Source organism: Trichechus manatus, unplaced genomic scaffold, assembly GCF_000243295.1.
Source record: "Trichechus manatus latirostris isolate Lorelei unplaced genomic scaffold, TriManLat1.0 scaffold00063, whole genome shotgun sequence".
In the NCBI taxonomy this organism is placed as follows: domain Eukaryota; kingdom Metazoa; phylum Chordata; class Mammalia; order Sirenia; family Trichechidae; genus Trichechus; species Trichechus manatus.
In genome coordinates this window covers 9,477,053-9,492,401 of record NW_004443999.1, presented here as the reverse complement: position 1 = coordinate 9,492,401, position 15,349 = coordinate 9,477,053, and the positions used below count along the sequence as shown (strand labels likewise).

At 44.1% G+C, this 15,349-nt stretch overlaps 1 protein-coding gene across 1 annotated transcript in view; it reads left to right on the top strand.

Annotated features, from left to right (window-relative positions):
* Positions 1 to 15,349, top strand: part of CCBE1 (collagen and calcium binding EGF domains 1) — a 244,027-nt gene that overhangs the window by 212,818 nt on the left and 15,860 nt on the right. The window contains exon 6 of the mRNA XM_004379272.1: positions 11,365 to 11,468. Within this exon, the coding sequence (XP_004379329.1) occupies positions 11,365 to 11,468 (104 nt within the window). The remainder of the gene's footprint in view (positions 1 to 11,364; positions 11,469 to 15,349) is intronic.

Below are 15,349 nucleotides of genomic sequence, written 5' to 3'. Positions count from 1 at the left end.
GGACAACTGGGTTGAGTCACGAGGAAGGCGCCATATATTAGAAGTAGATGCAAAAGAGCTGTGTGGAGCCAACTCAGGCTTGGGCAATTTGGGATCGTTTAAGTGGAGAGGGCTTGGTGACATGTTTGAAGGCCTGAAGCATGTGGTGTTTACCCACCCAGGGGTGTGCTGAAAGCCTAAGCAGTCTTTTTGGTATGAAGGTCAGTTGAGAAAAAAATAATATTTATAGGCCACATTTTTTTAATTCAAAATTAAAATCCCTTTGTTTTGGATTTGGACCACGGTGGGGGAGGTGGGGAGGGATGAGGATATGTAATCTTCCATCTAGATTATGTTCTTTATTGAGAGGAAGAGTCTCATTGCAAAATGAGGAGCTGCCTTTTAGCCACTGACAGATTCATGCGTGGGCCGGTTTGAGAATAAGCAACAAGAAAGCAGCTTCCTAGTTTTTCTTCTTGATGTGGGTTTCCTGCCATGGTCTGAGCCAGGAAGCTGCAGGTTGTGGGCTGTTTATCCTGGGCCATCCATTGTCCTTTTGCCTACCTTTATATACAGGTGAAATCTCATTCACAAGGACAGGAAGGGCAGCCATGAGCAACCCTGTCCAGAGCATAACCATCAAGAGCAGCAGCAATGAACACTAAGGGCTGAGTGTCAGGTGTGGGATGAGATGTTTGGAATCTAGTAACAAGGGGAACTGGCTCTGCCCACGAGGAGCCTCCTGCCTGGTAGGGTAGAAGTGTCTGCAGGGAGACCTATCTGTCTTAGTTACCCAGTGCTGCTGTAACACAAACACTCCAAGCAGGTGGCTTTAAAGAACAGAAGTTTATCTTCTTACAGTTCTGGAGGCTAAATCGGACATGTGGATTCCTTCCTTGTTAGTAGCCCCAGGTGTTCCTTGGTTCCTTGGTGTTCCTGGGCTTGTAGACCACCCTCATATGGCGTCTGTCTTCCCTCGTTTGTGTGTGTGTGTGAGTTCTGCCGAAACATCTAGTTATAGTCTGGAGGCAGAACACACCCTAGGGAAACTCCCTTTTCAACTGATTAAGAATTACATTGCATTAGATTACATTATGGAAAGTGATTACATTGCTTAGATTATATTATGGAAGGTAATCTGCCCTGCCAAGGCCAACCAATTCAATCACACGTAACTACTCCGTAATAGCAACTAGTACTTGGCCAAACAAGTGAGAACCATAGCCTAGCCAAGTTGACACATAAAATTACCCATCGCACTACCTTAACTAGCAGTCACCAGAGAAGCCAGATGGCCTTTACAAAGACTGATGTAAGGCTTTATATGCTGAGTTTATTTGTTCTTTGGTCTGAGTGACCCCCCCACCTCCTGCAGTAATTCCTAGATTCTCCAACCACACCCCTTATCAATCCCCCCAAGGCAGTAAGCCCCATTCAATCTCCCTACTCTCTGGTACCCTAAGGGCGGCCCTGAATCAGAGCACTGTGACAAGGTCTGCCCGGTGAGAAACACCTCCTCAGGAGCACCTCCTCAGGAGCGTGGGCCCAGGGAGGGGCTCGTCAGGACTAGGAGGCAGAAGGCTTCATTGCATCTTTGAAATGAGCAGTGTGTTGTGCTAAACCAGTATTGGGACCACACTCATTTGTTCCCTGCTCTAAGAAAGGAATGTGCTTCTTAAAAAACTTTCAAACAAACAAAAAGTTTCAGTCAAGTACAAGAGATCAAGAATTCTAGTTTGGTGATGACCAGTTTGACTTCTATGGCCAAGAATGAGCTAGTAAAAAAAATCTGAGCACTGGTGTATCTATGTGCAAGTTGGCTCTTGCACCAGAAGATCTTTTCTCTAGCATTTCTTCCATTTAAAAACATATTTCATCTTAACCACTTATTACAGCATTTCCCCCAAATTATTTCTGCAGGTGATGATAAGCATTTCTTTCTTAAAAAGGGTCTGCGTTCACACATTTGGGTTGGGTAAGTATAAATTACTGTAAGGAGCCCTGGTGATGCAGTGGTTAAGTGCTCGGCTGCTATCTGAAAGGTCAGTGATTTGAACCCACCAGCTGTTCTGGAGAAAGATGTGGCAATTTGCTTGCATAAAGATTACAGCCTTGGAAAGCCTATGGCAGTTCTACTCTGTCCTACAGGATCACTATGAGTCAGAATCAACTCGATGGCAATGGGTTTGGTTTTGGTTTTACATTACCGTACTCTCTTAGAGATTCTCAGTGCAACCATATTAAAAGCTCCGTGGGAGCCTGCCATTAACACAAAAATGTGAATTTTTTGCTAATTTTGTTAAACCTGCATTTCCCAAAATTATTTTCTTAAGAAACTCCTATAAACATCTCACAGATACTGGTGTCCTGAAAAATACAGTTTGGAGAAATACCGAGTTGTTATTATAAAGATCTTAGCTTTAGGGCAGAAGCTGATAGGTCACCTGGGTGCCTTTCAGGCAAGGATGTTGTTTTCACCAGACGAAGCAGCCCAAGTCCAGAGGGGTCTGATTTGCTATTGGCACATGACAATACCTCCCGGTTCTGCTACAGTGAGAGCCAGTGTGTTCCTGCTTAGAGTAGTGTAAATGGAAGATGTCCTTCTGTTTAGTCAAGAAAGAAGTGTCTGGTGATTATAGCACTGAGGGACAAAAATATTTGTCATTGAGTTGACTCCAACTCACGGTGACCCCACATGTATCAGAGTAGAATTGTACTCCATAGGGTTTCTATTGGCTGGTTTTCCAGAAGTAAATTGCCAAGCCTTTCTTCCCGGGGCATCTCTGGGAGGACTCAAACCTCCGACCTTTCAGTTAGCAGCCAAACATGTTTGTGGACTTCTTATACCCATGAACCTTGCTGCAGCACAAAACTCAATGCACAGATGAAATGAGGCTGTGAATTCTCTCCTCTTCTTCCTTCCTCCTCATCCTCCCCCAAATATAACAGCTACAAACAGTTTAAAAAAAAAAAAAACCCTGATACACCACCACTATCTGCTGCCTCATACCCTCCCACCCCTCTACCACCAGCAGCATTAAAAAAAGAATTTCTCAGTATTTCATTTTCTGTAGTTCCTCTCCAATGAATTCCTCACATATGTATGGAGGGCTAGAATTGGGGTTTTACTCAGAGTAACATTCCAACACCAATCACCAAGAATATTTGGGGAGAGTTTGGGGATAGGGACTGAGAGGAGTAATTCATATGCTTAATTAAAAATATGAGAAAGGACAGGCATTGGGAAGCCATGAATGTTAAAGTTGTAGCTGAAGTGATGGCACCACTGAGAAGGCGGGGGCTGGCCTAGATGGTTCTGTCAAAAAAGGCAAGTGCCCTGGAGGGGTTTCTTGGACAGCTGAGGTATGGTGGAAAGCCCCTTGGCTGGAAAGTTGGAGCTGGTCGCCAGCACCTGTTTAGTGTTAACCAGCTGAGTAAACTTGGCCAAGTCTCTGGGTCTCAGTTGCCTCATCTGTAGACATGAGGGTTGGACTACATGGATTCAGAAGACCCTTTCACCCTCTTAAGTCTTTTTCAAAAGTTGAATGATTTAAATTAACATAAGCAATCTGAGCCCGTGCCCACACTGTGACCCCATGGGAAGTCCCCATTCCTTCATCCTCTAAGCACGGCCAAGACTCGGAAACATACTCAGCTTCAACACCTTCTAAGCAGAGAACTTTCCTTACAATGTCTAAAAGGTGCAGAATTAACACATCCAAACTTTCATCTCAGCAACAGGAAATGTCAGGGGCCAAAAGAGCCCTGCATTCGGAGCACCAGAAGCAGCTAAGCTGTTTCATCTGCTTTGGACTAATTAGTAAGTCTGCTATTAAACCATGGTCTTTTTTTTTTTTTTTTAATGAAGAGATAATGATTAGTGAGTATAAACACATGTGATCTAAAGCCTCCTCTCCCTGATTCTGTGTGTGTGTGTGTGTGTTTTAACTTTGCATTGTCCAATGTTTGTAACATGATAGTCAAAGGAATCTAAAATCAAACCCAGCCAAAGTTCATTCCTAGGAACGTGTGTAGAGCGCAGAAGGCACCTGGCGTCAGAACTGCCCTGATGACAGAAAGGTTGCAGTCCACACACAGGCTTGGTGACCTCAGGCTGTCTGGCTATTAGACAAGAGTGGCGTGTTCAGTCACTTTGATTTTCTCTGAAAATATGTAGCTGGAGCCAGTTTAGTCACTCCAGGGAGTCTGTGTAGCACGGATGGGGAGACAAATTAAGGCAATGTTGGCTTTCTAGTAATTAGCTTGCCAGTCTCTATTTTTCAGCTTTTGTTTATTTTCTGATAAAGTGACCAGAACCTCCACCAACACGCATTAAAGTTAAAAGTGTCAGAGGAGGCCAGGTGTTTCGTATCACTTTCAAGCTCCACTAACCCACAGATCAGTGGTATTCAACCTTGGAATCACCTGGGGAACATTAACAAATGCTGGCTTGTGCCACCCCTGGGTGGGTAGGTGGGGTGCAGCATAGCCATCGGGATGTTTAAAAGCCCCCTAAAACCAAGCAAACCAGGTGCCATCAAGTCAATTCCAACTCATGGCGCAGAGTAGAATTGTGCTCCGTAGGGTTTTCATGGCTATAGACCCTTAGAAGTAGATTGCCAGGCCCTTCTTCTGAGGCATCTCTGGGTGGGTTCGAATTGTCAAGCTTTCAGTTAATAGTTGAGCTTAACCATTTGCCACACCCAGGAAATCTTTAAAAGCTCCCTGGGTAATTGCAATGCGTCACCAGGGTTGAGAAAAAATCTGCAATCAGCTTTTAAAAACAAATATGCTGTGTTCATATGTGGCAATGCCCATATGAAACGTGTTGAGGATAACCTTTCGACATCTAAAATGTATTCAGTATTACTAATACGGTATCTCAGGAGTCATATTCCTAAACCTTAAGATTTAAACGCTGCTCAGTGGCATCAGTAAAAATTAGAGCTCCATGCCCCCTGGTGGCTAATCAATAATATTGCACCTTTAAAATCTGAACACGTTGAAGCAAAATGTTCCAGGATACCTCACCAGACTTTGCTCAGAGACACATGACACAGCACCAGTTGAGGGGCCTGAGAAAATACGAAATCGGAAGTTTCTACCCAGATTTCTAAAGAAATTACTAATGTAGCATGTTGTTGTTGTTAGGTGCCATCGAGTCAATTCCGACTCATAGCGACCCTCTGTACAACAGAATGAAACACTGCCCGGTCCAGCACCATCCTCACAATCTTTGTTATGCTTGAGCCCATTGTTGCAGCCACTGTGTCAATGCATCTCATTTAGGGTCTTCCTCTTTTTCCCTGATCCTCTACTTTACCAAGCCTGATGTCCTTCTCCAGGGACTGGTCCCTCCTGATAACATGTTCAAAGTATGAGATGAAGTCTCACCATCCTTGCTTCTAATGAGCATTCTGGCTGTACTTCTTCCAAAACAGATTTGTTTGTTCTTCTGGCAATCCATGGTATATTCAATATTCTTTGCCAACACCATAATTCAGAGGCATCAATTCTTCTTCATTCTTCCTTATTCATTGTCCCGCTTTCACATGCATATGAGGCCGTTGAAAACACCAAGGCTTGGGTCAGGCACACCTTAGTCCTTAAAGTGACATCTTAGCTTTTTAATACTTTAAAGGATCTTTTGTAGCAGATTTGCCTAATGCAATGCGTTGTTTGATTTCTTGACTGCTGCTTCCGTGGATGTTGATTGTGGATCCAAGTAAAATGAAATCCTTGACAACTTCAATCTTTTTCATGATGTTGCTTATTGGTCCAGTTGTGAGCATTTTTGTTTTCTTTATGTTGAGGTGTAATCCATACTGAAGGCTGTGATCTTTGATCTTCATCAGTAAGTGCTTCAACTGTTCTTCACTTTCATCAAGCAAAGTTGTGTCATCTGCATAAGGCAGGCTGTTAATGAGTCTTCCTCTAATCCTGATGCTCCTTTCTTCTTTCATATAGTCCAGCTTCTTGGATTATTTGCTCAGTATACAGACTAAGTATGGTGAAAGGATACAACCCTGACGCACACCTTTCCCAACTTTAAACCACACAGTATCCCCTAGTTGTGTTCAAACAACTGACTCTTGCTCTAAGTACAGGTTCCTCCGGAGCACAACTAAGTGCTCTGGAATTCCCATTTTTCTCAATGTTATCCATAATCTGATATGATCCACACAGTCGAATGCCTTTGCATAGTCAATAAAACACAGGTAAACATCTTTCTGGTATTCTCTGCTTTCAGCCAAAATCCATCTGACATTAGCAATGATATCCCTCGTTCCACATCCTCTTCTGAATCCGGCTTGAATTTCTGGCAGTTCCCTGTCAATATACTGCTGCCGCCGCTTTTGAATGATCTTCAGCAAAATTTTACTTGTGTGTGATATTAATGATATTGTTCGATAATTTCTGCATTCAGTTGGATCTCCTTTCTTTCTAATGGGTACAAATATGGTTCTCTTCCAGTCAATTGGCCAGGTAGCTGTCTTCCAAATTTCTTGGCATAGACGAGTGAGCGCTTCCAGTGCTGCACCTGTTTATTGAAACATCTCAATTGGTATTCTGTCAATTCCTAGAGCCTTGATTTTTGCCAATGCCTTCAGTGCAGCTTGGACCTCTTCCTTCAGTACCATGGGTTGCTGATCATATGCTACCTCCTGAAATGGCTGAACGTCAACCAATTCTTTTTGGTACAGCGACTCTGTGTATTCCTTCCATCTTCTTTTGATGCTTCCTGCGTCGTTCAGTATTTTCCCCGTAGAATCCTTCAATATTGCAACTCGAGGCTTGAATTTTTTCTTCAGTTCTTTCAGCTTAAGAAATGCCAAGTGTGTTTTTCTCTTCTGGTTTTCTAACTCCAGGTCTTTGCACATTTCATTATAATACTTTACTTTGTCTTCTGGAGCAGCCCTTTGAAATCTTCTGTTCAGCTATTTTACTTCATCATTTCTTTCTTTCACTTTAACTACTCTATGTTCAAAAGCAACTTCCAGAGTATCTTCTGACATCCATTTTGGTCTTTTCTTTATTTCCTTTATTTTTAATGACCTATTGGTTCTTCGTGTATGACATCCTTGATGTCATTCCACAGCTCATTTGGTCTTTGATCATTAGTGTTCAATGCATCGAATCTTTTCTTGAGATGGTCTCTAAATTCAGGTGGGATATACTCAAGGTTGTACTTTGGCTCTCGTGGACTTGTTCTAATTTTCTTTAACTTCAGCTTGAAACAGCATATGAGCAACTGATAGTCTGTTCCACAGTTGGTCCCTGGCCTTCTTCTGACTGATGGTATTGAGCTTCTCCATCATCTCTTTTCACAGATGTAGTCGATTTGATTCTTGTGTATTCCATCTGGTGAGGTTCACTTGTATAGTTGCTATTCCTGTTGTTGAGAAAAGGTATTTGCAATGAAGAAGTCGTTGGTCTTCCAAAATTCTGTCCTATGATCTCTGGCATCATTTCTATCACCAAGGCCATATTTTCCAACCATTGACTCTTCGTCTATGTTTCTAACTTTCAAATTCCAATCCTCAGTAATTATCAATGCATCTTGATTGCATGTTTGATCAATTTCAGACTGCAGAAGTTGGCAAAAATCTTCAATTTCTTCATCTTTGGCCTTAGTGGTTGGTGGGTAAATTTGAATAATAGTCGTATTAACTGGTCTTCCTTGTAGGCATATGGATATTATCGTATCACTGACAGCATTGTACTTCAGGAATAGATCTTGAAATGTTCTTTTTGACAATGAACGTGACACCATTCCTCTTCAATTTGTCATTCCTGGCATAGTAGACTGTATGACTGTCTGATTTCAAAATGGCCAATACCAGTCCGTTTCAGCTCACTAATGGCTAAGATATCGATGTTTATGCATTCCATTTCATTTTTGATAACTTCCAATTTTCCTAGATTCATACTTCTTACATTCAACATTCCAGATATTAATGGATGTTTGCAACTGTTTCTTCTCATTTTGAGTCATGCCACATGAGCAAATGAATGTCCTGAAAGCTTGACTCCATCTGCGTCGTTAAGGTCAACTGTACTTTAAGAGGCAGCTCTTCCCCAGTCGTATTTTGAGTGCCTTCCAACCTGAGGGCTTCATCTTCCGGCACTATATCAGAGAATGTTCCACTGCTATTCATAAAGTTTCCACTGACCAGTTTTTTCAGAAGTAGACCACCAAGTCCTTCTTCTTAGTCTGTGTTAGTCTAGAAGCTCAGCTGAAACCTATCCACCAAGGGTGACCCTGCTGGTATTTGAAATACTGGTGGCAAAGCTTCCAGTATCACAGCAACACGCAAGCTACCAGAGTACAACATACTGACAGACACATGGTGGACATCTGACATTACTGTGTACAAATGGCAGAGTGAATGAACCCCAATTCAGAATAGACTGTGTGTTCTGTGTCTACACACACAAAGAAAGCATGTGTCTTTATTTATCTTCAAGCCCTCTGAGAGCATCTAAAGGCTCTTTTCAAAAGAATAGTGTAAAGCACTTCATATTACATTTCTAATTTTGTAGAGAACTTAATAATAAACAATGATACCAACAATAACAATAAATAATATTAATAGCAACAAGTCAAGGAGCCTTCGTGGCACAGTGGTTAAGTGCTAGGCTGCTAACCAAAAGGTCTGTGGTTCAAACTCACCAGCCACTCTGCAGGAGAAAGATGTGGCAGTCTGCTTCCATAAAGATTACAGCCTTAGAAACCCTATGGGACAGTTCTACTCTGTCCTATAGGGTTGCTATGAGTTGGAATCAACTCAACAGCACAGAACAAGTCACACGTATGTAGTACTTGTCATGTACTAGGCACTGTTCTGAGTGCCATCAAGTAGCTTCCCTATAGGACAGGGTAGAATTACTCATAGGGTTTTCAAGGCTGTAATCTTTACAGAAGGAGTCCTGGTGGCACAGTAGTTAAAGCAATGGACTGCCAACCAATTCAAAATCACCAGTGGCTCCGTGGGAGAAAGATGTGGCAGTCTGCTTCCATAGAGATTTACAGCCTTGGAAACCCTGTGGGGTCGCTATGAGTCGGAATTGTCTTGATGGCAGTGAGTTTTGGGTAATCTTTACAGAGGAGCCCTCGTGGCGCAGTAGTTAAGCACTCAGCTACTAACCAAAAGGTCTGTGGTTAGAACTCACCAGCTGCTCCTCAGGAGAAAGATGTAGCAATCTGCTTCTGTAAAGATTACAGCCTTAGAAACCCTATGAGGCAGTTCTTCTCTGTCCTGTAGGGTTACTATGAGTTGCAATTGACTCGACAGCAATGGATTTTCGGGTTTTTAAAAAATATTTGCAGAAGCAAATTGCCACATCTTTCTTCTTCATAGTGGGTGGTGGGTTCGAACCGCTGACCTTTCTGTTAGCGGCTGAGCACTTAACCACTGTGCCACCAGGGCTCCTTTTTCTAGGTGCTTACATGTGTTATTTCATTGAATCCTCACATCACCCACATGCAGTTCTGTTATTTTACCATTCAAGGAACGGAAGCTCACAGAGCTTGTGACTTGCCCAACCTCAAAGGTACTAAGTGGCAACAGCAAGATTGGAACCTAGATCATCTGACTCCACCAGAGCCCACACTCTCAACTACTGTGCTTTCTTGCTTCTGTGTCAGTGGGAGCTTCAGCAGTCTTTCAGATAAAGTTATTCTTGATTCTCTGTGCTCTGATAATTCACATAATCTTAGGACCTACCTATCTGTCTTAGGCTGGGTTCTCTAGAGAAGCAAAACCAATGAAGCATATATATATAGAGAGAGATTTATCTCAAGGAAATGGCTCACGTGGTTGTAGAGGCTGCCAAGTCCCAAGTACGTGGGTCAGGCGTCAGGCTGGAGGCTGTTCCTGACTCACACAGCTGCAGGGGCTGACAAACCCAAGATCAGCAGGTCAGAAGGCAGGCCACTAGTTCAAGTCCCAAGAAACTGGAGGTCAGATGATGACGAGCCAGATGCAGGATCCAGAGCAAGCAAGCAAGCTTTGACAGAACATCCATATATATATTGGATGCAGGCCGCACCCCAGAGGAAACTCGCCTTACAACTGATTGGCTGATGACATCAGATCACATCATGGAGGATGACTAAATCATTACATAACTGCCAAACTACATCATTACATAATGTCAAATCACTGAGAATCATGGCCCAGCCTAGATGACACACAGCCTTAACCATCACACTATCCTATACCACACTACCAGAAACTGCTGGTAGGGTGGAGCCATAGAACAGCGTTTGGGGTTCAGAAAACAGCTCAGGCATTTTCAGGTAAAAGGTCACTTACCAGGATCTCTTCCGGAAAGTGGTGATTGTTGAACTTGGGTGAGCATCCAAGTCACTTGGAGAGCTTTCTTAGAACAGGGTGCTGGGCACACCCTCAAGGTTTCTGATTCCGAGAACTTGCATTTCTGACAGGCACCCAGACGGTGCTGATGCTGCTGGTCTGGGGTCATGCTTTGAGAACCATTCCACGAGGGCCTGCCTGGCAGATCAGGGGTTCTGGACGGAACTCCGATAGCAAGCTCACACCTGGTCCCCCATAGTGGCAGATTTGGACCCTGCAGGTGCCTAGCCTGTGTACACAGCACCATAGCGGATCTGATGCAGATGACTTTCCTTCTCTGAATCTTGCTGCCTCCCCAGGTGCCCACCACATTAGGCCCCAGGTGGGCTGTGTCCAAAGTGCCCAGCTCGTTTCCATCCTGACTTCCAGCCCCCCTGTGAGGTCTGCCATCCAGCCTGGCCATGCCCCTTTGGAGCACTCGGTTCTCAGCGGTGACAAAGACCATCTCTGTGAGCCCTGCACAAGAGTCCCACTGCCTGACATGGGGGATAATTTACAGCACCTGAAAGTTAGCCTTCAAAAAACCAAATCCGTTGCCATCAAGTGTATTCTGACTTACAGTGACCCTACAGGACAGAGTAGAACTGTCCCATAGAGTTTCAGAAGCTGTAGTCTTTACCCAAGCAGACTGCCACATCTTTCTCCAACACAGTGGTTCGAACCTCAGCCCTTTCGGTTAGCAGCAGAGCACTTTAACCATTGCACCATCAGGGCTCCTAAAATTGGCCTCAGAGGGGAGTATAAACCTTCTCTGATTTATAGGGCCTGTCTCCTGGAAAGGACATGTGAAAGAGCGGACGCTAGGAAGGCCTATAGAGGAACAACTGAGCCTAAAATGCAGCAGTTGGGGCCTCACACTCCCACCTCTCCCCTCCCTGAGCTGGGTGTGCCGTCAGTGACCCCAGAACTGTAAGATGCACACACCCACCCCTCCACCCCTCGTACGTACGCTCCCAGCCGCCCGCCTTCACAGGACTGCACTTTCTGACGCGGTCTCCCTCCGCAGGGCCGGAAGAGAAGGGCAAGAACGCGGTGCAGGACGGGACCTGCTGCGCCTCGTGCAAGGAGTTCCACCAGATGAAGCAGACAGTGCTGCAGCTGAAGCAGAAGGTGGGTGCGCAGCCGGGTATGCAGAAAACAATGAAATAAAGTGAAGACTTGGTGGGGGAGAAGTGGAAGACTGTGTAAAAACAATAAGAAAATGCATCTTCATCCCTGGCCTTGTTGGTAGGACGAGGAGTAATTCATGTTTAAAAGTACCTGGTTAGTACTTGGATGGAAGCCCGCCTGGGAGTACTGGGTCAGGCTAGGTTTGGACTCAAGATGCTTTGCCCACCACCCTCAGGGGTGATGATCTAAAGGGCATTAAAACACAAGGAAGGCAGGGAGTTGATTGTTGTTGTTATTGGTTGCCATGGAGTCACCTCGACTCATGGGGACTCTGTGTATTACAGAGTAGGACTGCTCTGTGGGATGTTCTTGGTTATAATCTGTACAGAAACAGATCATCCAGTCTTTCTTCCACAGAGTGGCTGAGTGGGTTTGAACCACCAACCTTTGTTAGCAGCCAATTGCAAACCAATTGTGTACTCTAGCTCCTGGGAGTTGATTGTTATTTTTAGCTGCCATTCAGTCAGCCCCTGACTCATGGCAACCCGGTGTGTTGATTAGGTGATTATTATAGTAGGCTGCTAGGGGAGGGGCAGGTGGCAACTCCAGAAAGGATGAGATGTGACTTTGGTGACTGTAAAATGAGTGTCCAGACACGTGGCCCTGGGGCAGACCTATGTGATTATATTTTATCTGTATTTTATCCAATGGAGAACATCCTTTCTGTAAACTTCCATCAAACAGATTTCTACAGCAGCTGTATTTTCACATTTAAAAATCAAATCATAGCATGGGCTTTATCTGGGCTCTGTGTGCCTCCACATCACAGCAGTTCTGAGCTAACGCTGGCATTCAAGTCACATATGAGGAGTAAATCGTTTTTCAAGGCGCCTATTAGAATGCATTGCGTTCTGCAGTTTACAACTCAGCGGCTTTGGTGCCATGTGCCACAGACGGTGAGAGATGGCTCACTTTATGAAAGGCTTCCATCCATGTCTGATGGATTACCAGGTCTCCAGTAGTGCAGTTATGCTGTGAGAGTTCCCTGTGATGGCCTAGTGATCTAGAAAGACTGTCCAGGATTTCTGGAAAGACTGTCCAGGATCCAGGTAGATGGTAATTATTATACCTAAGGTCACTCAATTTGCTGGTTTTGTCGGTGACTCAGAAATTTCTCTGATGCTGTTAAAACGTAAACTTACTGGTTTGTTTATTTAATTGCTTCCACTCAAGACTCTTAGTACATCAAAGAAGTGTATACAATCTGTTTGACTTTGGCATCCAGTTATTCTAAAGGGCGAAAGGGCAAACATGAGACAATACTGCTTTTCCATGTTCAACAAACATGCAGCCAACCCCTAATGAGAACCACAGCTACCAGTTAAACAAGCAGATCAACAGGCTGAGAAGACAAATACGCAGGCCTTTTGCACATTGTTGGTGAACATGTTGTTAATGTTAGCAGAGACGTGTCTATTTTATGCGTAATCGTGAGTAAAATGTGGGTCCAACCCTAAATAGCTTGTGATCTAATAGGGAGATCAGGCAGACAACTTTGTGTGTATATACTTAAACGCAGAGACGTAAATAAATACATCCTACATAGCTATCCCCAGGTGGAGCGTGGATTGATAGTAGTATTTATTGAGTGTATCCAAGAAAAGGTTCATGGAAGGAGTAAGTTTGCATTTTGGAGGTCAGAGGATTGGGACATGTGGAAGCAGTTGATCAGTGTCTCAAGGCATAAAGCTACCCTTAGCTTCCCTCCTGGGGCAGCTAATCTAAGAGCTATAGGGAAGCTCTTTCCAGCCAGAGCATCTTTAGGAATAAACCAAAACCCATTGCCATCAAGTAGATTGCGACTCATTGCGACCCTATAGAACAGAGTAGAACTTCCCCATAGCAGTTCCAAGCTGTAATCTTTACGGAAGCAGATGGCCACATCTTTCTCCCATGGGGCAGCTGGATATAAAAACCAAAACCAAACCCTGTAGGACAGAGTAGAACTGCCTCATAGGGTTTCCAAGGAGCAGCTGGTGGATTTGAACCGCTGACCTTTTGGTTAGCAGCCAAGCACTTAGCCACTGCACCACCAGGGCTCCTCTTCTTTAGTAATAGTGGAGCTAAATATCTGAAGTGGTTCAGAAATTCAGTTGCTACATCAACATCTGGCTTTCCCTTAGCCTGCCTGGGATATGTGATGATCTGTGAAAGAAGAAATGTTAAAAAGAGATTGGAAAACTTGTGTCATAATACCTGTCACCCTTAAAGACCCTACTATGGAGCCACAAAAAGAAGTATGAGGTCTTCTTAGTACTCCAGTAACTGACACAACATTGAGTTGGACTAGGATTGGCCCACCGTATACCGAATTCTCCCTACAAAATGCACTGCGGCGTTTCTGGGCTACTGCTGATGTTATTGTTGTTAGTTGTCATCAAGTCGATTCTGACTCAGGGAGAGCCCATGTGTGCAGAGTAGAACTGTCCCATAGCGTTTTCAAGGCCGTGACCTTTCAGAAGCAGATCGCCAAGCCTGTCTTCCGAGGCACCCCTGGGTGGGTTTGAATAGCCAGCCTTTCAGCTAGTAGTCAAGCACTTAACCATCTGCACCACCCCGAGTTACCACTGCTGAGTTTCCATTACTGAGGCAGTAATTCATGTTTAAAAGTACCTAGTTAGTACTTGGATGGAAGATCACCTGGGAATGCTGGGTGCCATATTGAAGGAGCCCTGTTAGTACAATGGTTAAGCATTCGGCTATCTGAAAGGTCAAGGCTTGGAACCCACCAGTAACTCCACGGGAGAAAGACCTGGCAATCTGCTTCCATAAAGATTACAGCCTTGGAAACCCTGTGGGGCCGTTCTACTCTGTCATATTGGGGTTGCTCTGAGTCGGAATTGACACCACAGCACACAACAACAACAGCATTAGAATGAGCTGCACTCTCCAGTTTATAAAGCGTATATCCAGGAACTCATTGCATTCCACCATGGCCCTGTAAGAAAGATGCTGATGTTTCCGAGAGGGGAAGTAGCTGCCCAAGCGGCAAGGCCAGAACTAAAACCCAGGTCTTCCCACCCACTTCTCCTGTGCTGGTGTTTGGATCGTCAGTGGATGTCTAACATCATCACACTGCTGCTAATGCCATCTGTTCTGTTCCTTGCGGAACAGCCAAAAAAGAGTCTAGGACATCTGCCCAAATAAACAGTGGCCTGGAAGCAGGTATGGTGTGGCCAACCATGACTGTGGCCAACCCACAGTATACAATGGTTTGCAAACACGTTGCACTGCACCAGGAGTGCGCAGTCAGCACAATTCCAACTCTGGGAAACTCTGCAGTCCCACGCCTGGGTTCTTCAGCGGTAAGTTGTCAGGAAAAGAGAGAGCCAAAGCAGCCACCTATAGATTAAAAGAAGCTTAAGAGACATATTTCTAAATGGGCAAGGCTAACGATCATGTCTAGGGATGTACAGTTGGGTAATGTTATATTTTATGTACATATTTTATTACATACAATATATGCAAGTATGGATCATATGTTCTTCTTGTTGGGTGTTGATTCTGACTCTTAGAGACCCCATGTGACAGAGTAGAACTGCTCTATAGGGTTTTCTTGGCTGTAACGTTTATGAAAGCAGATGGCCAGGTCTTCCTCCCAGATAATGTATAATACATGGCATATTTTTAAAATTATGTACTATAAAATTTTTATATGTATTATGTAATTATGTGTTATATATCAACATGTAACACATTATAAAATATATAACCCATTCCCGTTGTCATCGAGTCAATTCCGACTCACAGTGACCCTACAGGACAGAGTAGAAGTGCCCTCATAGGGTTTCCAAGGCTGTAAATCTTTATGGAAGCAGGCT